The 17,993-nt window shown below is 42.7% G+C and overlaps 1 protein-coding gene across 6 annotated transcripts in view; it reads right to left on the bottom strand.

Moving 5' to 3' along the window:
- Nucleotides 1-6,569, bottom strand: part of HECW1 (HECT, C2 and WW domain containing E3 ubiquitin protein ligase 1) — a 249,286-nt gene extending 242,717 nt beyond the window's left edge. For 3 of the 6 annotated variants that reach the window (XM_039714992.1, XM_039714993.1, XM_039714991.1), the window contains exon 1: nucleotides 6,310-6,569. Coding sequence is in view for 3 of the 6 variants with exons in the window: in XM_039714989.1 (XP_039570923.1) it covers nucleotides 6,310-6,339 (30 nt within the window). In the remaining 3 variants the exon portion in view is untranslated. The remainder of the gene's footprint in view (nucleotides 1-6,309) is intronic. The other 3 variants (XM_039714989.1, XM_039714990.1, XM_039714994.1) reach the window with 2 other exon arrangements.
- Between the last annotated feature and the right edge of the window lie 11,424 nt (nucleotides 6,570-17,993).

Raw genomic sequence — 17,993 nt, 5'->3', positions numbered from 1 at the left:
CTTTAGAAGGACAATTGCTCATTCTTAAACCAAACTCAATAACATTTTATCTCAGCATCATGGATTGCCTGTGACTCAGGGTACATATGTAATGTTTCCAAATCATGGCCATTGGCTACCACATGACAGCATGGTGCAGTCAAATTAGGCAACTTAAGAGTTCGTGGAAAGACCTTATTCCTTATCTCTACACAGCTTTCACGTGCCTCTAACCAAGGACAGGAGACCACTAATGGCTACTGGGCATTTCATGAGTCACGAACAGCATTCTCTTGGAAACCTGTGTTCTGACTCCAAGGTTAAGTATTTCATCTGCTTACCCCACTTTTCATGGTTAAGCATGTGGCAACTAAACTTTGCTATTTAAATCAAGATGGGGCTTCAGAGAGTAAATCTGGTATTTGTCTTCTAAAGGCAACCATGCAGTCGCACATGAAACATACCTTGTTGAAGAAAAGTGTATATATTTTTTTAAATTAAGAATTCTAGAGCCTCTCACATGGCTTTCTAAATACAGCATTAAAGACAACTGACAAATACTCTAATACTTGACAGATGTTCTGCATTAAAATGTGAACGCTAAAGTTAAATTTTCCTGAGGCTGCATTAAGACCTTGGAATAAGACATTATCTCTTACTTTAATGACACTACCAGTCTTGAAAGCACCCAGATTTCAAAAGAAAAGCAGCAGGTGTCCAGGGTGGGGACATCAGATCATCACCTTCATCCTAGTAGTTTGTCAAGCACTTGTTATAGTGCCCAGATGCCCACACAAGTAGTCCCACACACCCGAGTTATTGTATCCAGCTAGGACTGCAGTTCAAACAGTTTAGGAAGTGCCTTATAACAGGCATACAGTTCACATTCAAAGCTCGATTATGCCCGACATCAAGGCTTCTGACCTAGCTTAGCAAAGTCTGTACAACATGTAATGTACATGCTGCGAAAGAGACAGACTTTGGCAGGATAGTTTGTTTTGGGGAGGAAGAGAAGTGATGGCAACTCCTAAGATCCAGAGAGAAGCCCCTCGACCCATCCCTGCCCTGTACAACATTGCCATTTCACCACAGCAAATAATTACTTGTTTGGCCATCTTGTCAAGAATTTCCCCCCCACCTCTTGCTCTCCTCCTACCCTTGGGAAAAGCAGACTATTTCCTGCTCTACCTCTTCTGCTTACACATGTTTCAGAGAGTTATTCCTAACCAATCCTCCTCTCTGTATACAGTGAGTAGCACAACATCAGATCTTCTCCAGCTTGTAGGATGCCATCCTGAATTTTACATGGAGATGTGTGAAAGCATTTGGTTGGCACCAGAAGTACAGCAGGCTCCTGCTTCCTTTAAAAAAAAAAAACAGACAGGCCTGCTGAACCACATATTTCAGGACCTGAGGAACCTGATTTGGCAATTGAAAGTGCACATGGCACATTTTCCTATGAAATGGAAAAATTAATTTTACCACATGACACATTTCAGTCCTGGTGTTCAAGAGGTCATTAACAAAACTACTTTAAAAGGTGCTAATAGAAACAAATGCCCTTAACATCACAGACTTCCCAGATGACTCCTGCTATGGAGATGGATGACAAATCACTCTGTCAGTCATCTCTAAATTCCATATTGACTACACTGAAGCAATTAACCGTTTATTTTTAGAGCATGTTCCATTTTAAACACAAGTGATTCGCTCCAAGATATATTCTATACTCCATTGCTATTTAATGGGTTAACAACTCTCAAATTTAAATGGATTTTAATTCTGGGAGAAATACTTGCCTTTTTGATTTTGCCTCCAGACATTGGTTGGGAATTTTAATTCAGGCTTGAAACCAAACAAATGTTGGTGTTCTACAAGCATCTGCAGAGAAATATAAAAATATCTGGAAAGTGTGAAAGAGCAAGCCTGTTTTGCTAAATGTATAAAATGAAACCTCAGTGTAGGTCTCAATAATAGGCTTCCTGACTGCTGTGCACACGCTCGCTCCCACAGACCTTCTGCTCTGCAGCCGACTGCACTGCTGCGTCCTCAGAGAACTTTGCAATACAATGGAGCACAGCGATTCCCTGGGGAACACGGCGCTGATCACCAACTTCCATATTTCAAACACAAGCACCAGGGTTTCCTCCTGTTTTAGGATCTCAAAGAAACAGCTTGCCATATCACTCCACCCCGGCTCCCAAGCCATCTCAGTTTATCTGCATTATAGGAAAGGTTCTGGGCAAAAGGATGAGGACCTGGCATCAAGCTAAGGCTGTTTGAACTCATGGAAAAGGAGGATAAGATTATAAGAGGGACGTTGGGGAAGAGAAGAGAATCATGAAGAGCTGACAGTGGTTTCTGCTGCTGCTGCCACTGGAGGGAGTGGACAAATGGGAGCTGCAACAGGTACTGCAGCAAGGGAACCCTGTTCAGCTGCTGCCCTGCTTCAACCCAGCTCCTCCCTATTGCAAAATCAAAAGCAGTCCACAGCCAGCCACTTGCCCCCAGCAGTCTGCTGCTCAGGACAACAGTCCATTTCACCTGTAGTTTGGACCAGTCTTTCTGGTCCGTTTCCCATAAACATCTGAGACTGAGTACATCATCTTGCCAAGGGACAATGCCAACATCTCCTAAGGAGCCCTGCCTGAAGAATGTAAACTTCCTACCTCAGAGCTAACAACAGGATACCCTAGCCAGACATAGCTCACCAAAAAAAGGCCAAGACTGACTCACAAGCCCATTATATAGCGCCTAGCCACCATTCATTAACTGTAAGGAAAATGACCCTGGGCTCCCTGCATCAAAGAACCTTGCCATTTCTTCTTAATTAATTCTAAGCATCTTGCTGGCCTCAAATCTCAGCTGGAAAAAATCAACTAAAGTAGGCGGCATCTTATCTTGCCCTTTGCTACTGGCTGCACTTTTATTTTTTCTGAGTTGCATGACCCCCGCCCTTCTGAGATTACCAGTAGAAAACAAAGTATTGCTGTGTTTTAGGACAAATACATAAGTACATAAGATCTACTCTGTTTTAAGCGTTATTAGAATTAATGGTCATGGTATCTAAGGCCAATAAAAATACACTTCTAAGGAATTAAACCAAACGCCTGCAGTATTTACCATTCAGCCACTGCAGAATCACAAGAGCACATGAAATGTTACAGGAGAAATGGGTAAAAAAAGCCTTAAACAGAAGCAAAACTGACTCATCTCCTTATTGCCAAAACCGAGAAAGCCACTGAGCATAAACAAACAACAGACATCCTGAAGAAAAGGGGGCGTCACAATTCCTTTTCCTGCTAATAGGCAGATACACAAACCCGTATGGGCAGAATCATCCTCCAGCTACTGCAAGCCAATCTGAGGGACACGGCCAACGCTACAGCAACATTGCAACATTCCCGGCAGCACAGGTGCCACTGGAGGTAAGGGAGCATCTGAGGTGATGGTGACTCCCAGTGCAATGATGGCTCATAGCTGTATCTGCTGGAAAGCTGTGGCAGCTGCAGGCATGATCCGCCCATATAAGCTGCTCCCCTATATGGATAGCCAGTTCGGGGCACTGTTCACAAATGCGTAATTTTGGCTTAGGCTGGCAAGCACCCCATCTACAGAACAGGAGAGAGAGTGAGCCAGAGCACTTGTTTAAAGCTTGAGTTCTCCTCCCTGTCTCTAGAGGCCTACAAAGACTACGATCTATACGTGCTGAAGCCATACTTTGTGGGTACCCCTAACTTCGGAGAAAACAACATAGGGAAAGACATAGGACCATAGAGATATTCAGAAAGATCAAAAGTCATAATGTGGGCAAGCTACATTCTCTGGCAAAATCTATCATCACAAAGATATTTCGGAATTGCTTTTTTAAAATTACTAAAAGCCCTTCTGTTTGAACTTTGCAACTGGTGTGGAAATGAGGAGCCTGTTTTCCTGGGTATTTTTTACAAGCATCTTTCAGAGGTGAAACCACAGGGGCAACCTTAACGTCCGTACCCACAATGCAGATCCAACAGCTTTAATACACAGGTAACCTATTCTCTTTATTAGAACAGCTCCCAGCCCAACACCAACTGTGCAACACCATCACTCTCACAACTTGAATCCTTCCCACGATACCATGCCCACATCTTCTGCAGTATTTCAAAAGGCAGTTAATAAGCTAAATTTCACTCTCACTATTTTTCCAAGTCACTGCATTGTTTGTAAGAAGACTATTCAAAAGGAGACAAGGAGAAGGATTTAGCACTGCCTTGAATGAATGCTACTTAGCATCTGACACAGCACGTGCAAAACTCCACGAAGCTTCACAGGGATTATCTCACAGTGGCAAAGGATGCAAGATCGCATGCCATGTACATGAAACACAAAGCCACTGAAAAATGCACCTCAGTAACAAGCCTTAGCCAGTTATTTATTGGAAAACAGTAAGGACCATATTGTTTACTAGAATACACTTTAAATACTAAGCATATGGATTTGGGATAAATGTTTGGGATGTTCTGAGCGCATGTACACAGTTTCCTTTCAAATTAATCAGCATCACATTCAGAGATTGATAGTTCCTGATAAAGTCACTGAGTGGATCAGTTCATGCTCTGGCCTGCTCTGGCTTCAAAACAGTAAGCTGACCGACACTAAAAGTTTAGGAGTCCAAAGCTCAGGTCACATTAAGTCAGAAACACATCCGCGATAGCATCACACAAGTGACAAAACACGCCCTCCACTCTTAACTCACATGCTGCTCACAAATGCGGGCCATCTGACCAACCACTCTTTGTTCTGACCTAACTCCCTGCTCACCCTCCTGAAACAAACAAGTAAACAGACCCCACATTTCCTCTGTAAGAACATATACTCTTTTCCCCTGTACTAGACTGTGACTGCATTGACAAGATGAGTGGTGTGGGTTGACTAAGTGTGTGCTGCCTTTCACATCTTCTTCTGGTTCCAGCATGAAAATCAACATTGCACCTGTGCTGTCCAAACTGGGTGTGCACTTCAGAGACAGACAGAAGGGAAGCAGAGAGAGCAGCCAGGATACATACTGTACTCCACTTCTTCACAAAACACACGTACTACACAGAGAAATGATAATCCCTTCTTAGTGGAAAATCCAAATTTTCAAAATGAATCCCCAAGCCAAAATGAATTACTGTAATAACTGCAATCCTCGCATGAGCACTAATCAGAAAGGCACAGCTGACCACCTGCTATGTGCCACCACTGGCACAGCAGCACCCTGCCCCTAATTGCTACCCTGTTCAGACAGGGCTAGGTGCCCCACAGAACATGACAGCGGTGCTGGTAAACAGAGGGACAGGAGCACAGCCTGACTGATTGTTGTACAGTCTCACTACGCACTTCTGCTGAGTGCAGCATATATATTAAAAAAAAAAAGAAAAAAGAAAAAAAGAAAAAGCACTACTGCAGCTCCAAACAGCAGGATGCAAAAATCTAAACCCAGGCCGAGTAATTTCTTCTGCAACTACAGAGAAACACACAGGAAACGATGCAATAGAGAACAAAATGAATTGTACTGCCCGTGTCAGTACAAACCCATTATCTATGCAGGCTGCAAAATGAGAAATGCAGCATTTGACAATACTACAGGCTAGGGCAATGTTCTTAACATACTTATAAGTTATTTTATTTAATTGCTAACAAAAAAAATGCAGTTACATAATAACACAAGGTAATAACCAAAAAATGAAGTCACAAGATTGGCTTACAGCAACAGAGCACCGGGGGGTGGGGGGGAAGCAGTTCGTGCTTTAAATTTTGCTGCATTGTCAGAGAGCCAAGAACCAAAACTGGGGGCTTCTGCCTTTACAAGGAAAGGACATAATCACCAAAAATTCGGCACGGGACTCTTCATCACCGCCTGCGTGCATCCACATCCCCAAATGATGTCAATCCCCGCCGGCACGTCGCTCATCATAATTCTACACTATCTGGTCGCTAGTGGAATTCAGCCGACAGGCCGACGGCTCAGCCCGTAACCCACCGGGGCCCAATGAGCTCCCCGGAGAGCGACCCCCGCCCAGGGCAGCGCTCACGGGCACGGCCGGGGGTCCCATCCCGCACGGACCTCCGAGGCACAAAGGCGGCACGGCGCAGCCGGGCACGGTGACAGCGCACACCCACGACCCGCCACCGCATCCCGCCGGCCGGGCGGGGGCTGCCCGCCCCGGGGAGGGCCTTTCCCGGAGCCGAGGCCGCTACCAGCTCCATCCCGCCTCGCACTTCTCCGCTGGGAGCCGACGCCACCCGCCCCCGCCCCACCACCCTCACCCGGGGCCGGGGCCGGGCGGCAGCAGCCCCTCGTACCTGGACAATGCCGGCCTGGGCACAGCTCATGCTCCCCCGGCGAGGGCAGGTCTCACATCCCACACGTGCCTGTCAGCCGGCAGGGAGGAAGGGCGGGCGGGTTGCCGGCGTGTCAGCCCCCGCCGAGCCGCACCATAGTCCAGCACCGGCTGATACGCCCCGCAGCACCGCCGCGCTCCCTCCTCCTCTTCCTCCGCCCCGCCAGCCTCCTCCCACCTCGCCGCCTGTCGCTGGGTACCGGCCGCCGGGAGCCACCCACACGCCGCGGCGGGTCCTCCAGCGCTCAGCATCCCGGCTCTCCTCGACTGATCCCACGGGGACATAGCCGCACGCAACCCAGCTCACCGCGCGTCGGGAATGGAGGCGGAAAAAAAATCAACGTGTTCTCCTCTTTGCCCCTTGAAGTCGGGTCTGCTGCCCTCACATCAAATTCTCACCAGTGCCAGAGCCTCCGGGGTGATCATTAAAGCCTTTTCCCCGCTCACCTGAACGAGAGCTAGGGCGGCACTACTGCTCTAGCAGCTGTCTCCTCCCGCAGGGAGCACGCTCCTTGCACCACCGTCATCTCCAGCCTCTCCTCCTGGACAGGGGTTTCCGACCTTTAACCCCTGGACAATGTAAGTCACAGTACCACAGCTGTGGAAAGAGCAAGTTTCAAAATGCAGTTAAGGACGGGGACAGATGCTCTACACGCATTTCTCCCACAGGTCTTGCAAACCAAATACAGACCACGAGCTGATGGGACTGCAGGGAGCAACAGCGTCCAGCAGCAACTTGCTGTGTCTGCATCCACCGGCCGAAAGGGCTAAAGAACAGCTCTTCTTGTCAGCTGGCAGAGGGAAAAGACAGAACAATCCTGCCCTCTTACCCCCTCACCTCGTTTTTCTAGATAAAAGGTTTTTTTGAATAGCACTTTTTAAAAACCATCCTGTTGGAGTGGTTTCACACCCACACGCTACTAAATAAATCAATTTTCCAAGACTCTTCTGGATCTTAGTTTGTACCCCAAAGCAAAAACATGTTGACAAAAGCCACAAATGTGTCCAGCACTTCATAAATGAAGGTAAGTTTGCTTCTAAAACCTCAGCAATCTCCTCTCTTGCAAGTTTCTATGGATCTAACATGTGCCGTGCTTGGTATCAGTGCAAAAATTACTTATTTTAATTTGCTAATCAGTTCACATCAAAATACTTCCAGACACATTGTGGCCTCTCATTTCCACTTGATCATCCCATTAGAATCTTATAAGCAGAACCTCAGAAGGAAAATCAAATTTGATTTAGGGAAAACAATCTCTTGGTGTTTTATAATATTAGTGAAAGATGAAATATACCAACAGTCAGAGCTACCCACACATGATACCAGTAAGTGGGCTGATTCCCTGTGCATTGAGAGTGTATTGGGAAGAAAGGGGGTGCCTATCATGAAAAAGCAGCTCCAGCTTTTCCCCAGGAGCAAGGCAGGTCAAAAGGCATACCAGTTCATGAGTGCCACATGAGCAAATGTGCATCTCAGAACACTCTTCTGCAGGTGTTTGGGAAATTCAGGGGATGTTTGGCACAATGGCACGCTGCCTCTCTTCCTCCAGCAAAGCCATCCAATGATCATAGATTGCAGTGGGCCATGATGACAAAATCCTTCAGGAGGCCTCCAAATGGATATTTTCCTCCTTGTTTTAAATCTGAATATCAACATTTACACTGGAACTGCCTACAGTAGGCATGTGCTTTTCCCTTTGCACTTTGAAAGTCTAAATAGGAAAGAAAAAAATAGAGATGAGGAAGAGAGTCAGAGGAGTGTAGAGGTGAAGTTTGCTCAAAGTTCACGCAGCAATTGCAGCAATTTTCTGGAACAGAGTAAAGAACTGGTCCAAGCCTCCTCACTCTTGATTCATTGCCCTGTCAGAGCTTGTACCCAGCTCCTTCTGCTCTTCTGGGTTACTGGTGTAATTCTGCATCATGTGTTAAAATGAGACATGTTTCTCTTCTGCAAGGGTAGACACATATGTTGATTTTATCAAAAACATTAAGTTAGCAGAACCAGAAAACCTGATAAATGCACATGTTTAAAAACAGCCTAAATCCAGCAGCTCAAACTTCAAGCTTGGTTATGAGGTTTAGAGGCAGCTTAACATTATGTGTGTGCATGAGGAGTAGGAACCACCATGAACACATTCATGGCCATGAGATATGACGCAGAAGACCTTGCCATGCTCTGTGGACCTGTGGAGAGGAACTCCTTTAGGAGGAAAAAGCATATGCTTTCCTCTTTAGAAGCTACTACCCCGGCATTCCTTTAAGACTGAAAAGAGCATTCTGAATCTCCTACAAGAGAAGGAAGTTAAAAATTGTCCCTTGCTGGAATTTATGTAAAGCCAGAGATCAAAATTAAGATCAAGAGGAAAAACGTATACCCACTTCCAGTAGACATACACTCAAATACTGAGCAGAAGATGAATGGGGCAACTGGTTCAGAAAATGAAACAGGCTTTGAAGAGGACATTTTGCCCTGCTGTTCCTCAAAATAATGAAATTATACATATTGGAAATAAAGTGGCTTGCATTTTAACTTTGCATTTGATTGAAAAGGAAGAGAGTTGCATAATGCATAAGGAGCTTTAAAATTAGACTAAACTTTGGCAGTTCAGATTCTTATCTATATAATAAACAAACCTCTGAATTTCATATGCCTACCTTTTATACACTCCCCAGCCTCCCACAGACTAAGCAAAACAGCACATTTTGCTGTCCCACAGGCTTGCTGACAAGTGTCTTTTCAGACATTAGCTAAGCCCTATTCATGCCTCAGGACAGGTCTGCAGGCAGTACGGCAGTACAAGATGAAGATGATTTGGGCAGCAAGTGACCAAGATACATGTCTGTTTTGCGGGAAATTTTGCGGTTTTGACAGCCAGAGAGAAGTCCTGCAAAAGCAGGAAATGGAAGCAAGAAAAATTTGTCTGGAGGGGGATGTGGAAAAAGTGAGATAAAGCAATCTTGTCTTTCCCTACCAAATACTTCTGAGGTACATAGACACACACTCTTGAGTTGGCACAGGACAGATTCCATTGCATTTCCAAAATCTGTCATTCTGGTGGTTCATGCCTGATATGTATCAGAGGAATGTCCACTTGGTATAGTATACTTTGTAGTTATTTATAAGTGCTTTGATCAAATAAGTGAGAAAAACCAGGAAATTTTGTTATTCTTAAAAAATGTCAGCACACCTTGATCTGAAGAAGCAGACAGCTGTGTTGGTTGTTGTGTCACAGCCAATAAAAAAACCCAGAAAACCCCACTGGTGTCCTTTTCTTCAAGACTCATGCTGATCCGGGTGATGATGGTAAGAATAAGTAAGGCTCTCACAGAGTGTACTCATACCTTGCATTTGTAGGCGGCCAGGTACAAACAGACCCAAACCTTCTCCAGGAAAGCTTTTCTGAAAGAAAGAATGGTCAGTCTCTGAATCACTGACTAGGGATGATCTTGTCTTAAAGCTCTATGAAGTCCAAGAGAAATTTCAAGCTGCTAAAGCTTTATATTGCCCCTTGATTCAGTCAAACATAGGAGCACAGCCATTATCCTGCCACTGGCTCTGGATGGCCTTTGAATAAATAAAGACTGGATGACTGATAAGTGAGAACCCACCAGCTTGGCAGAATAGGGTAATTTAGCAGTTCACATTTGTTCATTTGGACATATCCTAAGTTTTTATGCTGGATTTGTCTCCAGCTGAGCTAGATGCCATGTAGGTACATCTCTTTTCTGCAACTTAGTATTCACTAAATTTTACCAATTAACTCAATTTTCACCCCATAAAGAGACTGCCACTCAGATGATCTAGGGCAGCATTTCTCAATGCTAGGCTCATTTTGTTCAAGTGATATTCTCAGACCTGTCTTCTGTGGTTTCTGACTTCAGATTATTCACTCTGTTGGGACTCAGAACTCTGTTACTGACACACAAAGACTGTCTTTAAAGAGGGACCTGATCCTGATGATGTCCAAAATTTTTTACAGTATTTTGGCTTACACAGGTGGGATTGCTCATATTTCAGCTGGATGCCATGCTTATGCATAGCAGTAGGTACTTGTCTGGTGTAGGTGCTCAGATTTCAGGCCCTAACAGAGTGCTCTTGGGCAGGAGCTGACTGTTTTTTAGTTACTGTAAACTTCCTTCCTTTCTGGCAGCCCAGATCTGAACATTTGGGGAGGCCACGATGGACATTCTCCTAGAGCAGATGACCAAAGATTATAACTGTTGGAGAATGATGTGGGGCAGGTGTTAAAGTCACTTCTGTCCTAGCAGGACTGCACTACCTATTAACATTTTTCCTCAGAGGAGCAGACAGCAGCCCTGAATCCATCCCAGTTTGATCCTGGGTGTGCAGAGAAGTTTCTTTGCAGAGGGCCTGAATTACTGGAGTATTTAACCAACTTGATCAAAAGAATTCAAACCCCTCAGCTGCAATCATTTGCATGGCCTGATTTTTGCAGTTTCACCTAATAGTTTTACATGTAGATATACACTAGTTTGACATTTGCCCCTGTTAAGTTCACCTTCTTCTGTCTTGATTCTCTTTCTGGAGCAAATGATAACCAGCTTCAAAACAGAAGGAGGTTAAATATTAACATCCCTGACAGAAGAGAATCGGTGATTATGAAACATTATTCTACGTGGGCAAACACACTGCATATTTTTCCTGCATAAAGCCTATGATAATGCTACTAAGAGACCAATTATTTTTACAGCTAAGGCTCTACTTAACAAAAAAAATTCAGAAAGCATGTTCAATGACACAAAGATTGAGCCCACAAGTTGCTCTGCCACCAGTGAAATTATTTTGATGACTGTTCCTGTAGCTTCTTTGATATGTCATCAGTGAATGGTGATTTCACATTACAGCTTTTTCTCCCATACCAGGGAAGTGGGGGTGGGAATCAGAGTCTCTTCTCCTCTACCTGGCTGTCATAAAACTTGAAAGAATTCAGTATATTTGAGACTCCCCCATCTAATATGTATCAGAGGTCTCAACCAGTTTAAAGATTGCATGGATTGCATAAAGTTGGACACTCAGAGTATATATGCAATATATATATATATATATATATATATATACACACTCTGAATATACATTCATACATGTAGTAGTGTGTATATATACATATATATATAGGATTATATATATTATCTTAGGAATCTCTGCTAGTAGAGGGAGATAGTTGTCTCATTGTCTATGAAAAAGTTGGCCCTACATCATAACTACAATACTTAAGCCAGAAGAGAGCAAGAGACCCCTGGGGAGTCAACACCATAGTGATTTGGCTTAATTAACATATATTTAGTTTTAATCTTGAATGGAGACCTCCTCTGAAGGGGAAAACTGAGAAAAACTCTAGTTACAGGAATGGGTTTTGAAGATACTCCCCCAAGAGGACTAGCTTTGATTAATTTCACCAAGTTTGCCTTTCACACAGGCAGCACTGCTAAATTACTGACCAGCAACTATAAATGTGTCTAGATACATGCCCTAACATTGTGCTAGAACACAGCCAGAGAAGATTTTCTTTTGATGAGAGTTGGTATTCAAAAGGGATGAACGAATCCTTATGGAAAGGGGATGCTTCTGGTTTTGCTCTGCAGCCAATTTCTGATCTGGTGGTCCCACAACTCTTCATTGAGGCTTTCCCTTGGTCCTTCAGTACCCACTGTTTACTGGGTTAATTTTCCACTAGCTGAATGCGAGTCAGACCAACAGCTCCCATGGGTACACTACTGAGAGATGAAAGCATGTGCACAAGCAGTGCTTTCCAAGGGGGGAAAAAAGTTGAAATTTCACCTTTCATGAGTAGTTATGCCTGTTGCATCAGTTCAGACATCTCATAAGATCTCTCCCAGACTGAACTGGAAAAGGATCAAACCCAAGAAAAGAAGGGGTATTCCTCTTACCTTGTGAAAGCACACTAAGCCAAAAATCACTGTTGTACTCAGTAGGGTGGTGAAGATGAGATTATTCCTGCCTGCATCCAGGCCTTGAAAATTTTTTTGAAGATGCCAAATGCTCAGTTGTTTTGGCCTCCTTCTCAAAGATTTCCAGACAAATCATTAATTATTTACATTTTTCTCAACACTGACCCACCACTGAGTAGCCAGCCTGTTTTAACTAGGTTGGAATGAATAGAAGAGCTTATCATCCACATTCATTTGGCTGATAAACAATTCAGTAGTAACAGAGGGCTGAATTAACAGATGAAGGCAGATGGGCTTATGGAATAAAGGAGGGACTGAGAGAAAGGTTATATTGAGAGAGCAGAAGGATTGGAAAAAGATCAACCAAAAATGGGCCAGCATGGTAAGCCATATGTCTCTTCTAAATGGTTTTTCTGCTCTTGTTGTTTGATTGTCACAGTGCTTCATAACTATCAGCTGTTTTGTTCTGAGATTTTCAGAGTTTTAGGGTATTTGGGCAGGGGGTTGCAGGAAATACTTCTCAAGAGTCCAAAAAACCAACACCATGGACACTCCATTTCATATGAGGTGAAGATCTATGTTATTTTTACAAATCTATACAATCAAAATTATATGAATACTGCTATAGTAAGCACAGATTCACAGCCACCCTCAGTCATTCTGTAATGTCAGATCCACCTCCCCATGCAAATGCTGTAGAGATAAGCCTGGCATGGATTCAGTTACCACTGTCTTCCCTCATCTGTCAATGTGTCCTACTAATAGAAGGGAAGAGCAGTGGATATTCACTTAAATAGCATATCCCTTCTGATTGCATACAAAAGAACCTATTATGACATGTTGTAATCATTTGGGATAGATGTTCTGCGATTTTACACAGCCTTCTGCAACATTTCTCACAGCCTTTGGTGAATATCAGCCATGCCAGGTTTAAACCTGAGAAGCCAGTAATGAAACATCAGCTTGAATTCCCACCCCACTGGCGTGGGGAGAAAAAGGACAGAAGACAAAAACAAAGTTGCATTATGATAGCTCACAGCTTTCTTCTCTAGCACCTTGATGTAGGCTGTTTTCTCATCTTCTGTACTATCATCCCTTTTCAGTTTGCAGTCAGCAGGTCCCAGGGCTCTGTCACCTGCAGAGGAGGATAACAAGGCTTTATCCAAGCTGTTGCTGGCCCTACAGCATTAGCTGCTGCTCCTGGCCACGAGTGCTACCTGCTCTCCTGGCTGAATCTTGCACCCCTGTTTCAGCCCTGCCTGCTCCTCCAGCTCTGCTCTTGCACATCTTGCTCTTGCCCTTGCTCTGCCAGTTCTAGATCATTATGAAAGCTTTGCTCATAGATGCTTCTCTTTTCTATCAGCATTTCAGCTCCAAGGTCTCCTTACCAAGGTCTCTGCAGGCATTGCAAATCCTTTTAGTCCTCAACTGCACCTAAAATCATGTTCACAAAGTTGAAATTTTGCCACCACATTGCTGTACCTGCTGGGTACTCAGAAATTACTACTCCATATACATAATTTGTCTTATCTCTGCCTTTGAAGTACAAGTGAGTTGACTATGTCAGTGGTCAGCTAGGAAGTCTGAGGGCCAGGTTTACAAAACTTAGCTGCAAAGTTGGTAGGAGCTTTTTGACATCTTCTAGAGCACCTTTCTCTGCCTTTAAGTGCTCACACAGTTTCTGGTCTCTACTTAAAACCAACTCATACATATTCAAAGAATTCTTACTGCAGAGAAGTCCTTGAAGTTTTCATGCACAACTCCCTTTTCTTGTAAATTGCATTAATTACACCAGGAATGTTCATCAGCCCCAGTAATCATTTCAGCAGTTTTAAACTGAAAGGTCAGCCTGAAAAACCCCACAAGCAATGCTTTTATGCTCCGTGAGAAGTACAGATAAATCCTTTGCTTTCAACAGTTTGTCTTAAAAAGACATTACCATTAGCTGTCTGAGCTAATGACTAGAAAATACAGAAAAGTTATATTCCTACATAAAATAAACATTTATATTATGTACTGCTGAAAAATACATCAATATGAGAGATGCATCAGGTCTACTCTGTGTACACAAATGCATAACAAATCCTGTCTTCTCATGAGTACATGTGAAGCAGCAGCGAAATTTAGGCATCAGCAGTTCTGTGTAACTTGAGTCACACCTGGGATTTCCTTCTGTATTTATGATGAGCCTCTTTAATCCTATCTGTTCTCTGAAGCAGGGCTTTGAGAAAGTCCATGTTCATGGCTCCAGTTCACATCTAAGGTAAACTCTGAGAGCTGCTCCTCCCCCAGCAGCCCTACATTCAATGCAGCATTAGGAGATAAGCAAGGCTCGTATTTGGCTCACACAACCCTTGCAGGCACTATTCTCTATGGGGAACTCAGCAATTGTGCTGTTAATAATGCCCCAGACATGCAATTCAGCTGTATTGCCTCTGCAGAGCTTAACAGGAGTAAAAAGCAATAAAAACTGTTTTGACACTGTTCACAAACATGAATGACTACAGACTGTTCTATTGAGAAACTTGGAGTTGCACATGTTTCATCCTAGAGCTTACCCATACACATTTGAAACAGAAGTAGAGTTAGAGTTATGGACAGGTCATGAGAGCAGCAGCTGAAGTCCCCTCTGAGCCATGTGTACCAGGCAAGCATTTAGGGTTGATTTCTGAGCCCTGTAAATCAGTACAAGTGGTGTTCCAATGCCTCTACAAACTACCAAGCCACCTGTGAGGGATCATCAGCCATTATAAAATAGTGGTCTTTCGTGCTGTGCACTTTTAAAGGGGCTGTTCCCAGGTTCTCCTGTCCCTGGATTCCCTCTTTTTTTGTTGCATCAAGGGAAGGAATGGTCTATATTGTGTCCCATCTCACCCATTACAGTTTATTTTTGTGCAAGGAGGAAATTGCATGGCAGTGATTTTTTCTGTAAGGCTGATGTTACAGAGTGCTTGCATTTTCCTGCCAACATGAGTCTTCACAGAACAGACAAGAGCAAGTGCCAGGAGCAGGGTCTGAATCCATGGTGAAAATGACACCTGGTGGGAAAAGAAGGGTTGAGCCAGAAGTATTAGAGGACAACTGACACATGAGCAAGAAAAATTTTGTGAGAGGCACTGAACACCCTCAGTATGTGCACATTCATTGAAGTGTTCTTTTGCCTTGATATCTTCCAATTTTTAAAGCATTTTAACCTGCAATTGAAAAAAAAGCATTATTCCTGTAGGGTTAAAATCAGGTATATCACACTGCTTTATATCCAGAATAATTAATTACTGAGACCAGAATCTGTTTCTAATTATTATTAAAGAAATATCAGTATTAAAGTTCAACACTACATTGTTTGAGACACATACAGATGAATAGACTCTTAATTCCTACATAAGCACCTATTCTAATGCTCTTGTGCTTCCCAGTCAAGTCGTAAACTTGCTGGTTTCAGTTTTAATGTTTGAGGTAACATAACAGCAACATTTCTTAATTGTTTTTTGATGATTTTTTTTAAAGTCTACAAAAATTTAATTTCCCTGTGATTAATATCTCTGAGGCTTTGTACTTCAGAGGAGGTCTAAGGAAGAAGCTGAAAGGAGGATGCCTGGCTTCACTATAACCCAATGATTTTCCATAGAGCTTGTACACATCTGGCCACAGATTGATAGTATGGTATATATAATAAAGGTATTTAAAGAAGGTTCCAAATATAGTCTCCACTTCTGTTAGTCAGAGCTGTCTGGGTAATTCTGTAGATCAGAATTCCTTGTGGACTTCAAGGACTCACTAACCTTTGTCCCATATCAAAACTCTCCAGAGTGTCAGGTGGCACACATGTTCTCAGCTGTGGTTTAATATGGCAAGAATTTACCCTGCAACAATTATTAAGCTGCATCCTGTTGGCCTAGAGCACTACTTTCCCACAGAAGTTTTCCTCAGTTTATAAGCCTGCATATTCTGGGCTGCTAGCGCCAATTGCCACTCCTAGGAATCCTGGGGGAGCTAGTGGAACAAAACTTGTCCTGATAAACTGTAATTTTTTTTTTTAATGTTTTTGCACAGCTGATTGAGTGTTAAATCTGATTGACCTACAGAAAGCTGCAACATTTCTGTTTGAAAATGACTCCTACCAAAAATAACCCATTACTAAAAATAAAATTAATAATGCAACATCACTTTTACTCCTAAACCTAGCTCAGACACCCTGTCTGATGTTCAGGCATTTCTGGATAATAGTGCAAAAGCCTCAGGACAGAAGTTATTTTTTCCATACAGCTACTTTAAATAGTGTGGTGATATTTTTAGTTTTACTGTACCCATACTGTTTAAAATTGTATTATTTTAAAATAGCTTCTGCAGTACAAAGATCCCTGCAGTGGAAAGAAAATTGACTTAAATTTTCACACTCAATATTTCTATAAATCTAATGCTTTATTCAAAATAAACTGTGCATCCAATTATCCCTTTCTCAGATTTATCATTTGATAAAATGTTTCCTCATAGTTTCCAGCTTTTATCCAAAATGTGACTTACAATGCATAGTATATGTCAAAGCAAGCAAGCTAAATACCATCAGGAGTACAGAAAGGTAAAGAAGGATTCTTGCAAAATCCCATAATGATTTTTGCCAGTACTCAAATCAGTAATAGAATTTGCTTTCTACAACACTACACTTTTGTTCCCATAGGAAAAATGATCATGTCACCATTGTTGGAATACATTAGAAGATAATGCAAGCAGATGATAACTGATGTCTAGTGACAATGCAGCAACTCCAGGTACTAGGAGCCAGGTCCTGGCTCTGTCAAACTTCCCATACTGCCATGGGGAAATCAGTTTACCTGCTGTGTCTGTTCCTTAGGTGTAAAAGGAAGACATTGATTTACCCAGGGAAATGTCACTAAGCAATAAAACAAAAATAATTGTGAGAATGTCAGGTCAGATTCATGTTATGAGTAGCAGGGATCATGGAAGTGTTTGGACAGAAAGGAGAGACTGAGGTGCATAAGAACACAGGAAATTAACTTTTTTTCCAAGGGTATTAAAGTAACCAGCGTAATTAGTTTTGTGTGGCAGACTTTGCTTTTCAAGGTCTGAAAATAACAAATTATTTGCAGACTGAAGTCAAACTGAAGTTGAAGTCCTTATTATTAAATCAATGTTCACATAATGCAGAAGCAGATTATCATATACTGAGGATTTTTAGTTTCCAGTCTTCTTAAGGTAAAAAGTAATGAAATACTACAGCAAGATTTGTTCATGACCTCTAATATTTCCAAATATCTTGAAGAATAAAACAAGTGACAGGCACAAGCTGCAGAACTGCAACTGAAAAATAAGCATTACGGAATTTCTCAGTTCTCCAAAGGCAGACCCCTGAAGTTAACTCAGTAATTCTTTATCTTAAACCCCCTTGATTTGAGTTATCCCAGATATGCCCAGCTGTATTAAACAACAAGAAAAGAAAGTACATGAAACTTCTTCAGGGAGAGGTGAAAAACAGAGACTGAGCTATGCAATCCCTGTTCTTGTAATATTTAATTAGGTTCCTCAAATGATAGATCTACAAATCTAAAAAACCTCAAATTTGCATACAAGCAGAAGAGTCACTGATGTAGGGTCTTCATTCTGAAAGTTTCTAGAGTTTTATATTGAGCAGAAGGTACAACTAATGCAGCTTCACTGAGGTAGGCAAGTTAAATAATTGGAGAATTTTGCTGTCTT

Source organism: Passer montanus, unplaced genomic scaffold (assembly GCF_014805655.1).
Source record: "Passer montanus isolate IOZ18808 unplaced genomic scaffold, ASM1480565v1 scaffold32, whole genome shotgun sequence".
Taxonomy (NCBI): domain Eukaryota; kingdom Metazoa; phylum Chordata; class Aves; order Passeriformes; family Passeridae; genus Passer; species Passer montanus.
The sequence above is the reverse complement of the archived record's forward strand: the minus strand, read 5'-3'. Positions and strand labels throughout refer to the sequence as shown.